Raw genomic sequence first — 18,588 nt, 5'->3', positions numbered from 1 at the left:
GGATGATGATTATTTGGTTCTACGGACTAAAGTTTAGTCCATGTCACATCGAATGTTTAGATACTAATTAGGAGTATTAAACATAGACTAATTATAAAACAATTGCACAGACGAAGGCTAATTAATCCATAATTTGACAATGTGATGCTAGTGCTAATCATGGACTAATTAGGCTTAAAAGGCAACGAGCTGGTGGTGATGGTGGGGGGAAATTAAAATTTAGGAACGAGTAGTATGATGAACGATTAGATGCAAATCATCAGGCAAACGGAACGCCCGGGGAACCAGTGATTATTTGGAAACTGCATTTTTTATTTCATTTGGATTTGGAAACGGAACGGCCGGGAAATCCGTGATTATTAATTACTACTAGTCGCAGAGAGAGAGGCAGGCGATGCCGTCGGCGAAACTCTTTTGGAACCGCTCCATGGCACCATCGGCCGCCGTCAGAGAGACGCCCACCTCGACGCCGCCGCCGACGCGTGCCTCGGAGATCGGCATGGCGCCGCTCTTGGCCGCCGACACCATCTCCACCTTGGCCGGCCGGCCCAAGCCAAAGTCGACGTCGTAGACTCGGAACCTGGGCGAGCCGGCCACGGACAGGAGGGACCCGCTGGCCACGGCCTGTTTGACTCGGTCCACGCAGGCGTGCCACGTGTCCTGCGCCCCCTCGCGCACCTCCTCCTCCAACGCCGCCGCCAGCGCCGCGCAGGCCGCCAGCAGGCCGGCAATGCCCGCGGCCGCCACCTCCTCCTCCGGCGCGGTGGCGATGGCCGGGCAGAGGCAGTTGCCAAAGTAGGTGGCTGGGACGGCCGACTTCATCAGCCGAGCGCGATGATCCACGGAGAAGAGGAAGTAGCTGGTGGTTTTGCTGCCGCTGCCGCTGCGGCTTCGGCAGTAGCAGGACCAGATAAAGGCGTAAGTGGCGAGCATGGACGAGCACCGTGGCGGCGTGATGCCGCGTCGCGCCGCCTCGCTGGCGACGACGCCCTTGATGCTCTCCTGCAGGCTCCGGGGCAGCGTGAACGTTGCCAGGAGCCTGTCCTCGAAGGAGCTGGGCGGCTTGCTGACGAACTCGAAGGCGTCGTTGGAGATGATCGGCGGCAGGCTTTTGAGGTAGATGTCGTAGAGGCCCCTGGAGTCCGGGATGCGGTCGACGATGACCGGGGGCGGTGGCGGTGGCGCTCCGGCGCGCGCCGCTGCGGCCCAGGTGTGGAGGAAGTGCGTGGAGCTGGCGCCGTCGCAGGCGGAGTGGTGGACGGTGACGCCAAGGGCGAGGCTCTGGCGGCGGAGCAAGAGAGTGGCCTGCACGGCCAGCACGGCGCGGCCCTTGGGCAGCTGCGGCACGAGCGGGGCCAACCTCCTCACGCTGACGGGGTCGTCGTAGGAGACGAGGTCATCCATGTCCAGGTCGTATTCGGCAGTGGTGAAGGGGACGGCGTCGCCCGGGCGGTACACGAGCTCGTGGCGGCTCGCCACCGGGAGGACGATGTGCCCGGCCAGCGGGTAGAAGACGCGGAGAGCCTGGGACAGAGAGTCCTTAAAGGTGGCGAGGATGGTGTCGGCGTTGGCCGCCTCCTGGGAGGAGAGGCGGTAGAAGAAGACGCGCTCGACCGGGGGGAGGTGGAGCCACTTGACGTCAAAGAAGGTTAGCGGGAGGGAGAGCGGCGGCAGTGCGGGACCAGCGGGCGTCACCAGGGCGGTGTCCACCACGCGGAGGCGGAAGCGGCTGCTGCTGCCGCCGGCGGCATCATCATCAGGGGCCGCCGCCATTGTTCGTATGGATCGATGATGGGTAGCTGCTACTACATGCAGTCTATGGAGTATTCCATATATATATTGGGATCATGTTGATGAAATTAGGTAGTAGCTACCCAACCCGCCCGCACGTGCTGCGGTTAGCTTGGTCCTGCTGTTTGACTATTTGTTGCATTCCCTTCCCTTGATGATCATCCATCCATCGTAATCCCTTGTCTACTCCGGCGGGCATTTTCAACTGTTGTTGACAGATTAGGAGGGAGGTGATTAATTAGTGGATTCGTAGCACGATCGTGCCCATGTTGCTACGGATGGTACATCTCAAAATACCAAGTACGATTAATGATAAGATTTTTGAAGATCAAGAAATAAATACAAACTTGGATTGTTCCTAATAGAAAGACATGAAGAGTGCTAGAATTGCTTTTGTTATATTTAAGTAGCTGTTTTCCTAAGCACATCTGAATTTGAAATGAATTCCAGCATGTTGTAACAGAAAAACTAATCCATCTAAAAAACTTTGCTTTCTGACCTTATCATTCAAGACAAGTGCAGTATATAGGACGAGCCTGACAAGGTCCAAAAGAATAAGGTTAGCTAAAGACTTCTGGAGCATGATTGCAATGCCAAATCAAAATCATACTGTCGATCGGGGAGGGTCACGAGAGGCCGTAACTATAAATCATGTAATCTAACAAGATTATAATATTTCTAATACCTAGTAGGTTGTACAGATAGATTTAAAATGTCTGGAGCCAACATTGAGATGCTGAACAGATGATTTTAGGACTTGTGCATCCAAACATAGGTCCTAAAAATGCACTCCTAAATGAGGGCTATTTTCATTAGGAGGGCCAAGGGGTACTAATGGATCCAACTTCTCCTAAACGTGGTCCCTCTCTCCTCCTGCTGCACTCTCCCTCTCTCTCTTTCCTCCCGCAGGTTCTTCCTCCCGCAAACCTCTCTCTCCCGATTCGCCGTGGTCGCCGCCATCATCGCGCTTCTCGCCGTCACCGCGGCCGCGCAGGCCCCGGCCTTGACGCCCACCCCGGCGCCCAGGATGGCCCCGCTGCCACCTCCCCCGGCTTGGTCCCCGACCGCGAAGCCGCCCATCGCCTCGGCGCTATCCCCGATGGCCTCTCCCTCGGCCACAACGCCCACACCGGCACCCAGGATGGCCCCGCTGCCGCCTTCCCCGGGTCTGTTGCAGGAACAGTGTTGAATAGTTGGCCAGAGGCTGTTCACGCCTCCTTTCTCTCACTCTCAATCTCCCAACTCCCAAGTCCCATGGGCCCCGGGTCACCAGCCGCCGCCCACCACGCCGGTCGGCCGCCTCGCTCCAGCCCAGCATCAACTCCTGCCCGCACTTGGCGTCGGCCACCGCCTACCACGTCACCCAGCCGCTCCACTCCAGCTCGACTTCCGCACCCGTGCGCGCCGGTCGTGGCCGCCGCCCACCGAGCCGGCCGCTCCGCTCCGACCCGGCGGCCTCGAGTGCCACCGTCCTGCTGCCCTGGCATCCCCGACTACATGCGGAACCCTCACACGCGGCCATGGTCGGGCCGAGCTTCCCGCTGCGCCAGCCGCACCGGCGGCTCTTCCCGCCCCTCCAGTCGCGTCCGCACCCCGCCCGTCGGCTACCACATGTGACATCGCCTGCGCCGGTGTCCCCTCCCATGGTAGCGCCAGCAACCCCGCTCCACCCCTCCAGGCCGCGGCTCAACAAGGCCTTGAGTGGTGGCTGCTCGTGAGGCTCGACGGCCATCCTCCTCCTGCCGCGCGACCTGCTCCTAGCCTCGTGCCCGTGGAGTCCTGCTCCGACCATGCCGTCTCGCCCTAATGCTGGTGGCCACGGCACACCCTTCCCTTACCCTGCCCGTGCCCAGGCGCTGGGGCTGAGATGCCTCCTGTCGGGTCCCACAGTGGCCGTCCCCTCTCTGGTCCCTGCGACGAGCCAAGCGAGCTCCTCCACCCTGTGCTCGCCAGCTGCTCCACCCCCATGCTCTCCGGCCGTGCTAGCCTCACCCTGCACTCGCCGGGCGCTCCACCCTGAAGCTCTCCAACCGCGAGGCTGAGGATGCAAAGAAAGGAGAAAGGATAAAGCACATGGTGGGGCCCGCTCGTGCTAGCGGCTCTCGCTACATCTAGTGACACTTTCTTTTCTCCTTTTTTCTCTTTCCTACGTGAAGCCTCGTAGAGAGCCTATCGGCACCCATTGCGGGTGCCTAAGCTTTTAAGCATGGTACGTATAGAACTTTGTATTAACACGTGGCCCGGCTATCATTTCCGGTGGCCGCCCATTTTTGAAGACACGTATGTTTCGTTCCTGGCTATCCCTGTTCCATTTGCGATGATAAAATGTGAACATAGGGAAATATTTTCCGTTCATATTCATGCCTAGTGTTGCATTGGCACGTTGTTTGAGGCTCTAAACCTAAGAGGCCATAACGCTGACCTCGCGCGCGCACAATTTGAGTTAGGACTTCCAAGACCAGAGTTTCATGCAAACATCGCAAAAAACACAATCATGGCCCAAAGCCTTATGGGAAAAAATCATTTAGCAAATAAATACATTATTAAAAGTAAATGAGGGTTGGCCGGTACTAATGTGTTTTTCGCAAAAAAAATAAAGAAAAAAATCCGGTAAACAGCCACGAGGCACCCGCACACGCGCAATCGCGCTCTTTGGATTTTCACATGTAATATGCACGTGCGCTCCGTGGGATTCGAACTCACAACCTCAAGCCTCGCGCGAGGCTTTCTTACCATCTTATCTACACATCACATGTGATGGAGATAGATATGCTTTCATTTTGAAGTAACCTGTGGAGAGATCTTTAGTACCGGATCATAACACCTAGTACCGAGTGGTGTTATCACTTTGGTACTAAAAGACCTCCGCCGGCGCTTTCTGCCGTCGTCCGCCCACCGCCAGCCGATTCCCTCCGCCCAAACCTCCACCTGAACCTCCTGCACACGTCCAGCAAGTCACCATCCAACTTCCTCCACCACAACACCGCCTGCCGTCATCTTCTTCGCAACCGGCCGCTCCTCTGTTTTTGGTAAAGAATCCGCCACCGTGGAGGTCATGGTTGTTGGGGATAAGGTCGCCGTCTGAGGGCACGGGTGGGTCATGCGTGAGCCGTAGATGGTGTAGGACTCGTTTGTTGGCTTAGGGCGTGGCCGGTGTGGCCGGAACGTCGTCACCGTCCTGTGTCCACCCCCGCCATGGCCACTGTAGGTGAACCTCTAGCTCCGGCCATGGGGAACCTAGGTTTAGGTGTGCGCTGTGCGTTGTTGATCGAGGCAAAGCTTCTGCGCAAGCTTGTTGCCATAGAGTTGCCGCCGTTGACCCGTCCGCCGCCGGAAACCCTAGCGCCGCCGCTCCACCTGCTGTTCGCCGCGTTCGTCGCCGGCGCTGGTCGAGCCACCCCAACACCACCACCAGCGTGTGCGCATCGTCGAGGCGAGTCAAGCTAGCCAAGTCCCGTCGTCGGAAACCTCGCCGCCGGCGAGATAGGGCGCCTACCCGCGCTGGTACCCACAGTCAAGGCTGGGGGTACTATGTGCTGACCCGAGCCCACGTGGTAGTGAGAGAGGGGTAGGGCGGGGGTGAGTGAGAAAGGTTTTTCAGGGGGGTATGGATAAGTATAGGATTTCTGGTTTTTAAAAATAGGTTTAAATGCTTGTTTCACCATTTATTTCACTGGAAATTGTAGAATTGTCCAAAATTCGTGAAACCAATTTTGCTAGGGTTGTTTTATTTTCCTTTATGCATTAAATTTTTTTAAACCCTAGGAAAAATTAAAAAATTAGGTATTTATTTAGTGCCTTTAATTAAAGGTTATTAAATAAATGCTTAATATTTATAAAATGCATAAAATTTTGCATAATACTTTCTTATTCATAAATTATTATTAATCCATATGAATTAATTTTTGAGATTAGAAAATAATTATAATGCTTTTGAAAAATAAAAGAAAAAGGCTTAAGTTAGGTTAGTAAAGAAACCTAAAATTGTGGGTGAATCTTTATGGGTAGTTTAGTGTTGGCTTGAAACTTTCTCATAAAGATAAGTTGTGTAAACATTTGTTGGCATGCAACTTTATCATGAAGGAAAGTTGTGTAGTCTTGTGTTTAAAAGTTTGCATCTCTAACTCCTGCATGTACTAAATCGCAGACACTGAAGCTCCAGAAGTGGAATTCTTGGAATTATCTGAAGAACCTTTGGAATTTGAGGAGATTGTCAAGTTGATCCCTTGTGAAGCAGTATCGTCGAAAGACGTTAATCTTTTTGTGGATCAAGGCAAGCCCCGATGCATCTAAACCCATCTACTTTCGGAAATCACTATCATGAGCTCAATTATTGGTTATTTCCTTATGTGCGCACTAAGTATAGGAGTTGATTGCAACCTACTTTTGTGCATAATCATATCTTGTCTTTCAGGACAACTTTGCCACTTGGTCAACTAATTAGTAACTATCCTATGCTTAGCAATGCTTGGATACCTTCAAGTAACTTGGTTACTTAACTCTAAGGTTAATTTGGTCATACATGTTAATCAAGGAAAATAGCCTGGAATTTGGAAATGTGGACAGAAGCTAGAGATGGTAGTTCTGTCTGCTAAGTTAATTTGGTTATGGCTCGTTCGTTGTCTTAACCTTTGATCAGGTGATTTTACCTGGTTGCTTACTGGGTATGGGACCAGTAAAGCCTAGTAGGTTAGTTGGCTCTCTGATCGGGAATATTTCGTACCCGTGCTTGACGTGCTGGAGAATGGCAGTGGTGTTGCCTGAAACTCACGAGGAGATCAGGCCAGACATGGGGTCCTATGTGGGGGTGCGTCCCTGGGTTCGGGTAGTCATCTTCCCAATCTTTGGGTACGGCTAATCGAAAGGTTGTTATGTACAACCGGCACACTTGTACATAGTTGGTGGTCGGGTATCTCCTGCAGGATGTAAATCGGTCCGGATCGCCGCAATTCTCGGATATGAATTCACTTGATCACCATTAAGCATCGTAGTGTAATCCAGTCGAATATAATGTTTTTCCTGAAATTAATATGCCGTATGACTTAGTCCCACTGAGTGCTCAAAATGTTTTATTCATCTAGACTGGTTAGGTAACAACTAAACTAAACAGAAGTAAAAGAATAAAGTTAAGGTTCCACTTATAGTAAGACTTTTCCGCAAAATGTGAGTCAGCCAGTACACCAACCAGCTATCATTCAGTTTTTGGAAAAACTATCTATATTGGTTAGTCGGGTCAGTCTTGCTAAGTACCCTTGTACTCAGGGGATCCTTGTTGTTTCAGAAACTCAGAATGAGTCCACTGAGGGAGAAGCCCCGAAGAACTAGGGTATTTTACGAGTCTCATTATACCATAGAATAAAACTCAGCTGTTTAATATGCCGTATGACTCAGTCCCACTGAGTGCTCAAAATATTTTATTCATCTAGACTGGTTAGGTAACAACTAAACTAAACAGAAGTAAAAGAATAAAGTTAAGGTTCCACTTATAGTAAGACTTTTCCGCAAAATGTGAGTCAGCCAGTACACCAACCAGCTATCATTTAGTTTTTGGAAAAACTATCTATATTGGTTAGTCGGGTCAGTCTTGCTAAGTACCCTTGTACTCAGGGATCCTTGTTATTTCAGAAACTCAGAATGAGTCCACGGAGGGAGAAGCCCCGAAGAACTAGGGTATTTTACGAGTCTCATTATACCATAGAATAAACCTCAGCTGTTTAATTATTTGCCTGGACTGGTTTATGATTTAAACTTTTAGTACTGCTCTAACCTGCACTGTTAGGTTTGTTTCAAACTATAGTTTGTAATAATCTGTATTTGATATATATGTAAAAATGTAATATCTGTTGATGCTTTCCCATCGTGAAAGTGATCCTGATGTATGGCTATGAGACATGTCGTGGATGTTTCGAGGAGTCCTAGGGACACTCGATGGACTGTCGGACTTACACTGTTTTAAGTGCATTTTAGATAATTGTTATTCTGACAGCAATTAGGCGCACTTAAGCCAGTTTAAGTTGGGCGGTTCCGGCACAAGTACCAAATTAAAATGCAACCGATACTAAGGCCGAGGACGAATGCTCATATTTCTAGTAGTGAGCATAGTGGACAGCGCAGCTAACTACGAATTAGAAGGTCGTGGGTTCGATCTCCCACTGTGGTCACTTTTTTTAATGATACTCATATTACTCCCTCCGTTTTTATTTACACGCACACGCATATCAAGATTCAAAGTTTGCAATCTTTGATCAATAATTTGACTATTTATTTTTTATTTTTATAATGTAACTTTATATGGTTGGATTCATAATATGATTATAAATTTATAACCATAAACAATATAATATAGGATAAATGAATGGTCAAAGTGTTATTTGGAAGATCGTGTCAAGTCATACCATATCTTATAAACAATATAATATAGAATAAATGAATGGTTAAAATGTTATTTGGAAGATCGTGTCAAGTCATACCATATCTTATAAAGATAAACGAAGCAAGAAGAATCCCACCAACAAACAAAATGGTGACGACCATCGTCGTCGGCCTAAGGAGCGAGAAAATTCCCCAGCCCACCCACGTACAAATAACGGGCTGGCGTTTAAAAAAAAGAGAAATAATGAGCCAGACTAAGGCCCTGTTTGGCATGACTCCAACTCTGGGTGGAGCTGCTCCACTCCAGAACTCCAGGTGGAGCCAGCTCTAGGTGGAGTTGGAGCTGTCTGGTGAGGGTGTTTGGTTGGGAGGGTGTCCCTTGTTGGAGGTATGCCCTAGAGGCAATCATAGAGATGATGATATTCCATTTGTATCCATGATTTGTATGTTGTGTTCATTGAATACCCATTAAAGGCTACTTGCATTGATTTGCAATTATGTGAATTGTATGTGAAACTCTTTACTTGTATGGTTATTCTAAAGTTGTCCCTAGTCGGAGCTCATGTGAGGACACACATGAATATTAGACTAGCACATGTATTAGTTGATGACTATGTTTCACAAGTCATGGACATGGAGATATTGAACTAATAATGTGGACACATGTGGAGACATGTGCTAGGACTGACCCAACACGAGAAGTAGTTCTCTCTTTAAACAACATATACGCTTTGTCCTTAGACCTGAGATTGTCGCATGTATTCTAGATGTGGATCGACCTACTTAGGGGCTATCAAACGCTACGCCGTAACAGGGTAGTTATAAAGGTAGCTTTCGGGTTTGTCAAGAAGCATGCTATGAGATATGGTCAATCAAGATGGGATTTGCCCCTCTCTGATTGAGAGTGATATCTCTGGGCCCCTCGAGTGATCGGATCCAAAAATGCATGGCCATGCTACGTACGGTTAAGAGTTAACCTACAAAAACTCGCGGATCTAGCAGTCCGGCTTGCGACGTTTCCTCCCTGCACGTGTGGATACCTTGGAGGTGTTGCGCCTGCAGCACTTGGACGAGCCGCCGATGAGCCGCCGACGAGCCACGACGAGCCGACGACGAGCCGCGGCACCGGAGGCGATCTTGTTGCACGTGGACGAGCTGCTGAGAAGCTGCTGGACGTGATCGACTACGTACGACTATGTTGATCGACTACGTACGACTACGTGATTGTCTTCACTGCATCGACGCATATCTACATCTTCCGCACCAGTAGTGCGTCGAGTGGTAATCCCGTGATCCTTATACGGCAGTTCTTCCTGGTTTTACGCGGTAGAAATTTTGATTTGCGCTAGCGTAGCCTACCTCGTATCCCATCAGTGGTATCAGAGCCGTAGCTGCTTAGTTTTGGATTCGGGATGTGTGCATATGGAGATATGCGAGTTTTCCGTTTGATCTATGTCCTGGTTTCGTGCCCTTGCTGCAATGGTAGTGTAATGACATACTCCTACCGGTCGGTTTCCGCCATCGGAGTTAAGTGATACACGTAAATCCAGTTGCAGTGAGCGAAGATCAATATGATTGGTCGAATCGAGATCCAGGGTCATACGCCAGGCGCATTGGATGTGCAATAGTAGATGAGATCTACTGCCGGGGTCGGGATTTTTGCCGTATGCGTATGCTTCGGTAAATCAGCCGTAACTTTTCGGTACGATCTCGGATCGGGGCGAATTTTATATGAAAATTGATCTACAGAAAAAGTTACACATGAAATTAGATTTCCCAAATTCGGCTTGGAAGATGGAGTTTCGGGCCTCCCAAGTTTGGAACGTTAGGGCGCCTAACTCTGTTTTGCAGGATGTATGTATGTATCTTGTGATCAGTATGGCCCCCTTGTGTATGTGATGCATGTGTGTAACTCATTCGTGACTTGCGTGTCGCGCGTACGGCAACACGGCAGGAGCCATATGTGTTGTCACTTTATTGTATTTAATGGTCTGCGTACCAATCTGTGATGATCCAAGCAACTATGTAATCTTCATTACTAGATTCTTTACTAGCTATTAGGTGTAATAGCATGTTCTAGTTCTTGGAGGACTCATCACCAGGAGGATGGCGCACATGGAACATGGAGATGGAGATCACCATGGTGAACAGGTTCTATGGAGATGGAGATCACCATATGAAAACGGGCCATACTGTGTCACAACTGTGTGAATGCTATTCTGTTTATGTTTTACTTTCTGCATGATGTGATGTTAGAAGTAGAACGATCCCTCACAAAGTTTAAGTTAGTATGCCCTCCCAACTAAAACTTGCACCGTCCCATGTCTTGTACAATTAGTGGTGGGTCTATGAAATTAGGGTACCACTAGTTTTCCTTGACTAGACGGGTTTGTGTCGGACACTTACACGCATAAGGGTTGGTTTGCTTAACGAGGTCATCTTAACGGTTAAGGACCTTGGGGCATAACGGTTGGGCGCCGAGACATGGAGATGTCACCCAACAACAGGAGTCATATGTGATATGATTAGCAAAAGTTGCTTACCGATCTACCTTGTTTGCTAGCGGTGATGCTGAAGCTCACTAGTAGACTTGTTAGTTGTGGATCCTGAATCACTAATTTTCAATAGAGGGATATTGATTTTAGTGGGAGTAGATTCTGTTAAAATAGTTTAATGTAATTTGCTCTATCATGGATATGTTTGTCTTAGTGTATTTTGCATTACTTTTGTTGTAGATTAAATGGCACCTAGCAGCACTACACCGTTTGCTTTGCGTTCGGTCCTTGAGAAGGACAAGTTGAATGGAACAAATTACTCGGATTGGATCCGTAACCTGAGAATTGTTCTCAGGGCTGAGAAAAAGGAAGATGTTCTAGACAACCCACTACCAGAAGAACCTGCTGATGATGCACCCGATGCTGCTAAGAATGCTTACAAGAAAGCATGTGATGCTAACCTCGAAGTAAGCTGCCTTATGCTTGCTTGCATGGAACCCGAGCTGCAGATGCAGTTCGAAACAAACCATGAGGCGCACGATATGATCGTGGCGCTTAGAGACATGTTCCAAACACAGGCCAGGACTGAAAGGTTCAATGTGTCTAAGGCCTTTGTTGAGAGCAAGCTAGCAGAAGGCGCAGCAGTAGGACCACACGTAATCAAGATGGTTGGTTACACTCAACGGTTGGAGAAGCTGGGCTTTCCACTGGGCCAAGAGTTGGCCACTGATTTCATTCTTTCGTCTCTTCCGCCTAGCTATGGGAACTTCATCTCGAACTACCATATGCATGGGACGGAGAAGGGTCTGAATGAGCTGTGTGGCATGCTTAAAACAGCAGAGGCTGACATCAAGAAAAGCGCTAGTACCAGCCATGTGATGGCTATACAGAACAAGCCTAGCTTTAAGAAGAAGGGCAATTCTTGGAAGAAGAAGGGCAAGGCTGGAACGTCCAAGCCAAACCCACCGCCCAAGGTTAAAGCTGGACCTGGACCTGCTCCAGACAAAGAGTGCTTTTACTGTCATGAACTTGGTCACTGGAAGAGAAACTGCAAGCAGTACCTAGCTTCCTTGAAGAATGGCGGAAGTAAGAGTACTTCTACCTCATGTACGCTTGTTGTTAATGTTATAGACAACATATTTCTCGCTGATACAATTATTAATTCTTGGGTATTTGATACCGGATCGGTTGCTCATATTTGCAATTCGATGCAGGGAATGATAAGAAGTAGAAGCGTGGAAAGAGAAGAAGTTGATTTCCGTGTGGGCAATAATGCAAGAGTTGCTGCGTTGACCGTCGGGACGATGCAACTCCACCTCCCGTCAGGATTTATTATGGAGTTGAATAATTGTTATTTCGTTCCTAGTTTAAGTCGAAACATTTTGTCTCCTTCATGCTTGATGAAGGATGGTTATTCATTTGCAAGTGAAAACAATGGTTGTGTGATCTCTAAGAATAATATGTTTATGGCTTTTGCACCCATTGTGAATGGATTATTTGTTTTAAATCTTGATGGTTCACCTGTCTGTAATGTAAGTGCTAAAAGGCCTCGGCCTAATGATTTGAGTCCTACCTACTTGTGGCATCGTTGTTTGGGTCATATAAGTGAAAAGCGCATGAAGAAGCTCCATTCTGATGGACTTCTAACTTCGTTTGATTTTGAATCATACGAGACATGTGAGGCTTGCTTGCTAGGCAAGATGACCAAGACGCCTTTCACAGGATTTCCTGAGAGAGCAGTAGACTTGTTGGAACTCGTACATAGTGATGTATGTGGACCAATGAGCACGACGGCTAGAGGAGGATTCCAATACTTCATAACTTTCACTGATGATTTTAGTAGATATGGCTATGTCTACTTGATGAGGCACAAGTCTGAAACCTTTGAAAAGTTCAAGGAAAGAGTTTCTCAAAGGAGAAAAGAGTGGAAAGACAGTCCATCTTGAAGAAGTTCAAGATGAGCCGATCGGGCAAGAATCAATGAGTGATGCTAACGTAGCAGAACAAGTTGAGATACCCGTGGCAAGAGAAGCACCGCCACAACCACGAAGGTCGGCAAGGCTCCGCGAAATGCGGGAAATATTATTGTTGGACAATGATGAGCCTGCGACATATGCAGAAGCAATGATGGACCCAGACTCCGAAAAATGGCAGAGTGCCATGCAATCCGAAATAGAGTCCATGGGAGACAATCAAGTTTGGAACTTGGTTGACCCGCCTGATGGTGTTAAAGCCATAGAGTGCAAGTGGATCTATAAGAAAAAAAAGGACATGGATGGAAATGTTCACATCTATAAAGCACGACTTGTCGCAAAAGGTTTTCGACAAGTTCAAGGAGTTGACTACGACGAGACCTTCTCGCCCGTAGTGATGCTTAAGTCCATTCGGATTATTCTAGCTATAGCTGCATATTTCGATTATGAGATATGGCAGATGGATGTCAAGACAGCTTTCCTGAATGGAAACCTAGCTGAGGACGTGTATATGATACAGCCCGAAGGTTTTGTCGATCCGAAAAATGCTGGAAAGGTATGCAAGCTTCAGAGATCCATTTATGGATTGAAGCAAGCATCTAGGAGTTGGAACATTCGTTTTGATGAAGTGGTCAAAGGGTTTGACTTCACCAAGAACGAAGAAGAGTCTTGTGTTTACAAGAAGGTTAGTGGGAGCTCTGTAGTATTTCTAATCTTATATGTGGATGACATATTACTGATTGGAAATAACATTCCTATGCTTGAGTCCGTAAAGACTTCACTGAAAAATAGTTTTTCGATGAAGGATTTAGGGGAAGCGGCATATATTCTGGGCATTAAGATCTATAGAGATAGATCGAGAAGGCTTATAGGTTTAAGCCAAGATACTTACATTGACAAAGTGTTGAAGCGGTTCAGCATGGAAGAGGCAAAGAAAGGGTTCTTGCCTATGTCACATGGCATACATCTCAGCAAGACTCAGTGTCCTACGACTGCTGATGAGCGGGATCGCATGAGTAGAGTGCCATATGCCTCGGCTATAGGATCTATCATGTATGCAATGATAAGTACTCGCCCAGATGTTTCATATGCGCTAAGTATGACAAGCAGACACCAATCTGATCCAGGTGAGAGTCACTGGACAGCGGTGAAAAACATTCTTAAGTACTTGAGAAGGACTAAAGATATGTTCCTCGTCTATGGAGGTGAGGAGGAGCTCGTTGTAACAGGTTACACCGATGCTAGTTTCCAAACCGACAGAGATGATTCAAAGTCACAATCAGGATTTGTGTTCACGCTAAATGGTGGTGCTGTTAGTTGGAAGAGTTCCAAGCAGGAGACGGTGGCCGATTCTACGACAGAAGCCGAGTACATCGCGGCTTCGGAAGCCGCGAAGGAAGGTGTTTGGATAAGGAATTTCCTCATTGAGCTTGGTGTGTTCCCGAATGCGTCCAGCCTATTGAATCTCTACTGTGATAACAATGGGGCAATTGCGCAAGCAAAGGAGCCAAGGAACCACCAGAAGAACAAACACGTAATGCGGCGATTTCATCTCATTCGAGACTTCGTTAACCGGGGTGAGATCAAGATATGCAAAATACACACGGATCTGAACATTTCTGATCCGTTGACAAAACCACTCCCGCAGGCTAAGCATGATGCGCATGTAAGAGCTATGGGTATTAGGTACCTTCTAGATTGACTCTAGTGCAAGTGGGAGACTGTTGGAGGTATGCCCTAGAGGCAATCATAGAGATGATGATATTCCATTTGTATCCATGATTTGTATGTTGTGTTCATTGAATATCCATTGAAGGCTACTTGAATTGATTTGCAATTATGTGAATTGTATGTGAAACTCTTTACTTGTATGGTTATTCTAAAGTTGTCCCTAGTCGGAGTTCATGTGAGGACACACATGAATATTAGACTAGCACATGTATTAGTTGATGACTATGTTTCACAAGTCATGGACATGGAGATGTTGAACTAATAATGTGGACACATGTGGAGACATGTGCTAGGACTGACCCAACACGAGAAGTAGTTCTCTCTTTAAATAACATATACGCTTTGTCCTTAGACCTGAGATTATCGCATGTATTCTAGATGTGGATCGACCTACTTAGGGGCTATCAAACGCTACGCCGTAACAGGGTAGTTATAAAGGTAGCTTTCGGGTTTGTCAAGAAGCATGCTATGAGACATGGTCAATCAAGATGGGATTTGCCCCTCTCTGATTGAGAGTGATATCTCTAGGCCCCTCGAGTGATCGGATCCGAAAATGCATGGCCATGCTACGTACGGTTAAGAGTTAACCTACAAAGGGATTCCGAATCACGGGATCGAGAAAGTGCGGTCGGCTTGAAGCTAGACCAAATATCGTGAGGCAAAGGGAATAGCATGTATATTATGTTGTGATGGTTCGTCTGATATGATCTTCGTGTGCATATAGGAGTTGGCACGTCTTGCTAGAGGCCGCTACCGACTATTGGGCCGAGTAGGCGTACTCGGGCCATGTCTATACGTATCCGAACCCATAGGGTCACACACTTAAGGGGCTGGAAGCCCAATTCGGATCAGATCCGAGTTGGATTAGGTTTAGAAGTACTAATGGGCCTCGGATCCAGAGGCCCGTCAGAAACCTCTATAAATAGAGGGGTGGGGGCGCCCTAGGGTTTACACCTTTTTAGCGAAACACACCTGCCGCGCCTCCCACGCCCTCGCCTGTTGCAACTCGCGGATCTAGCAGTCCGGCTTGCGACGCTTCCTCCCTGCACGTGTGGATACCTTGGAGGTGTTGCGCCTGCAGCACTTGGACGAGCCGCCGACGAGCCACGACGAGCCGACGACGAGCCGCGGCACCGGAGGCGATCTTGTTGCACGTGGACGAGCTGCTGAGAAGCTGCTGGACGTGATCGACTACGTACGACTACGTTGATCGACTACGTATGACTACATGATTGTCTTCACTGCATCGACGCATATCTACATCTTCCGCACCAGTAGTGCGTCGAGTGGTAATCCCGTGATCCTTATACGGCAGTTCTTCCTGGTTTTACACGGTAGAAATTTTGATTTGCGCTAGCGTAGCCTACCTCGTATCCCATCATCCCTAGCTCCAGAAAAGAGGAGTTTGAGGGTAGATTGCCTTTCCTGCCCCTGATTCGACTTGAACTACTTATCACAAATATAAAATGAAAGTACATGCATTGAAGTTCAAAATAATAATAAGTTACATGTTCCAAAAATTTAAAATTTTGAAATAAATTCATAGTTCCAAAATAAGGTCGTTACAATAATCATTGCACTAATTCCATGTTAGGGCAATTGATGTAGCCATACTATCATGAAAGGTGTCCATAGTCACAAAGCTTGATTCCGAAGTTGATCCATTGGAGGCATGTTGAGACACGGCATACTTGTTGTATCTTTCCGGAATAGTAGGCATGTAGGTAGGATCTCTATCAAAATTAGCAAAGTCCACATCAACGCTAGCATGTTCACATATGAAATTGTGTAGAACCATAGTATCAGTAACAATCTTCTTTTGTGTGACCATTGAATAACCGGGCATCTTGTAAAGAATTTGCCATTTCATTTTTAATACTCTAAATGACCGCTCAATAATATTACGAACAGATGAGTATATACGGTTGAACTTCTCTTTTGGAGTATTTGATTCCATACCTCGATGCCACTCAGGTAAGTGGTACCTTTCACCCTTGTATGGGGCCAAATACCCCGGACGATTAGGATAGCCCGCATCTACAACATAGTACTTGCCTACACATATATAAAATAAGATAAGTTTGTGCATACAAATATGAAAAGGAACATAAGGAAAAATCTTTACCTTGAGGAGGATTTGGGAAGATATTTACACCTGCTTCCAATGCATGGTACAATACACTAGTGTCATGCAAAGAACCTGGTTGACCCGCAGCCACATAGGTGAAGCGCATATCAAAATCACAAACGGCAAGCACATTTTGAGTTGCAATTCCAGTCTTACCAATATATCTCACTTGTTCTTCAGGTGATAAATACACACGAATATGGGTTCCATCAAGTGCACCAATGCAATCCTTAAAGTGTGGGTATGCTCTCTTGTCATTCCTAATCCTCTTATGCACATTGCGAAAATTAGGATCTGTTGGTCTCAAGAAATCTTGTGCCATGGCAACCACACAATTTAGAACTTCATGAAATTTTCTACTAATGGTTTCACCTGAGTGTTTGAACTTATTTTGTCCTCTTCTATTTGACTCACACCCACCACATGTGAATAGGAAAATGGCCAACATTTCATAAGTATTCACGTGCTTCGATGGTTTTAATCCATACCTCTCAACCAACACGTCATGAAGATCCTAAAAAATAACCTCATTCATCTGAAGCATTCGATGGCACTCCCCTGGAGTGTTTACCGTCTCCATCGGCCATCCCATTCCACTTTGTTGTGAAAACATAAATCTCGGCGGTGCCTTATCCATATATGAGTCATGATAACTTTGTGCTAGCTTACCACAGCTCTCAACCATTTTAAAAAAATATTCACCATCAGAATCACTAGATTCATTAGACTCACTTGAAGACATCTGTGAACATTGACATAAATGAAATGTAAGATACAACTGCCATACATAAATAAAATGCAATAAAATAAAATGTACCACACATGCGACAAAAATAAAATAGTAGCATACACAAATGACATCACTCTCACTAAGCCAATTTCTACTTTTCATATTTATCATTGTACTTCCTCCTAAGCCAATTGAACCTAATCTCATTAGTAGGCAAGGTCATGAACATCTCCCTTTTCTCCTTCTTCACAAACAGTTCAGACGCCATGTAATGTTCACTGCTATCATAGCCGGCCCCACAAGCAATCACAACCTCCATCACTTCCTCAATAGAATATTTTCCATGTCTCTTCGAAACATATTCATTAGCTGAACTTGCCATACTTGTTACTGCTTCTTGAATTAGGAGTGCATTTCCAGACTTCGCGTTTTTACCACTCCTGTCAACAGGCCTTGCCAGTCTCTTGCCACTCGCAGGTGAAGGAGAAATACCAATATCCTCCTCTTGTGTTTCAGGAATGAAATCATTACCTTCTGGCTCAAAATTGGTTGCCTCATCTTGTGTCACATCAACATTTTCGGTTGCTTCAACATTCACAACATGAGGAGACCAATGATCAATACCAATAGTAGTAATGTCAGCAAAACACTTGGCTAATTCATCTTCATTCTCAAGGCCCTTCTTTTTGAACTTGCCACAACCCGGAATGTCCTAAAATAAGCACATAATATTATTATAAGTATTACCAACATGTTTGACATATGGAAAAAAAATATAGCAAAATTTTTTAACCAACTTACAGCTCTAGCTTTTTTCCACCATTAATCATCCATAGCAATAGTCTTCTTTATAGGATCCCAACCAGCCCTTGTTTGCCTTAGCATTAGTTTCTTCCATGCCTTGAAATCTTCCTTCAACTTGTCCCATTTGTTCTTGATCCGAACCTTGGTAGCCACAATTCCAGTCCTTTCCTTGAACCCTTTCTCAACCTCAGCATAACCAAGTGCATTCAAGTGTGTGTTTGGCCGATTTTCTTTTTCAACTTGTTCGGCAAACAACACACAGAGCACTCGAGTATTCTTTGAATTCCAATCAATTTCAGGCATCTATCGAACTCACAAATTTCATATTAGAAGGCCTCGAGTATATCAATTTCATACACACACAGCACTAGAGTATATCAATTTCATACACACACAGCACTCGAGTATATCATTGAACCAACTTGGACTGATTGCAGCTATCAATTATTACAGCTAGACTGATGACCACTTGGACTAGCATGAAGGAGTCAGAGATCACCATTACCTCCAGTGAAGTTTTTGTCTATTTTTCTAGTGTTTCAGTTACAGGGTTCAACATTTACT

The 18,588-nt window shown here is 46.5% G+C and overlaps 2 protein-coding genes across 2 annotated transcripts; both read right to left on the bottom strand.

Moving 5' to 3' along the window:
• Positions 1–291: 291 nt before the first annotated feature.
• On the bottom strand, positions 292–1,864 carry LOC117866877 (agmatine coumaroyltransferase). The gene has a single exon (XM_034751169.2). It carries the CDS (start codon positions 1,771–1,773, stop codon positions 370–372), a length of 1,404 nt encoding a protein of 467 aa, XP_034607060.1. The 5' UTR covers positions 1,774–1,864; the 3' UTR covers positions 292–369.
• Positions 1,865–17,371: 15,507 nt separating this feature from the next.
• Positions 17,372–18,327, bottom strand: LOC117866552 (L10-interacting MYB domain-containing protein-like). Its single transcript, XM_034750793.1, has 2 exons — positions 18,088–18,327; positions 17,372–17,932 (listed from the first exon to the last, which is right to left on the bottom strand). Exons 1-2 carry the CDS (start codon positions 18,325–18,327, stop codon positions 17,372–17,374), a joined length of 801 nt encoding a protein of 266 aa, XP_034606684.1.
• Between the last annotated feature and the right edge of the window lie 261 nt (positions 18,328–18,588).

This window comes from Setaria viridis, chromosome 8 (genome assembly GCF_005286985.2).
Source record: "Setaria viridis chromosome 8, Setaria_viridis_v4.0, whole genome shotgun sequence".
Lineage (NCBI taxonomy): Eukaryota > Viridiplantae > Streptophyta > Magnoliopsida > Poales > Poaceae > Setaria > Setaria viridis.
The sequence above is the reverse complement of the archived record's forward strand: the minus strand, read 5'-3'. Positions and strand labels throughout refer to the sequence as shown.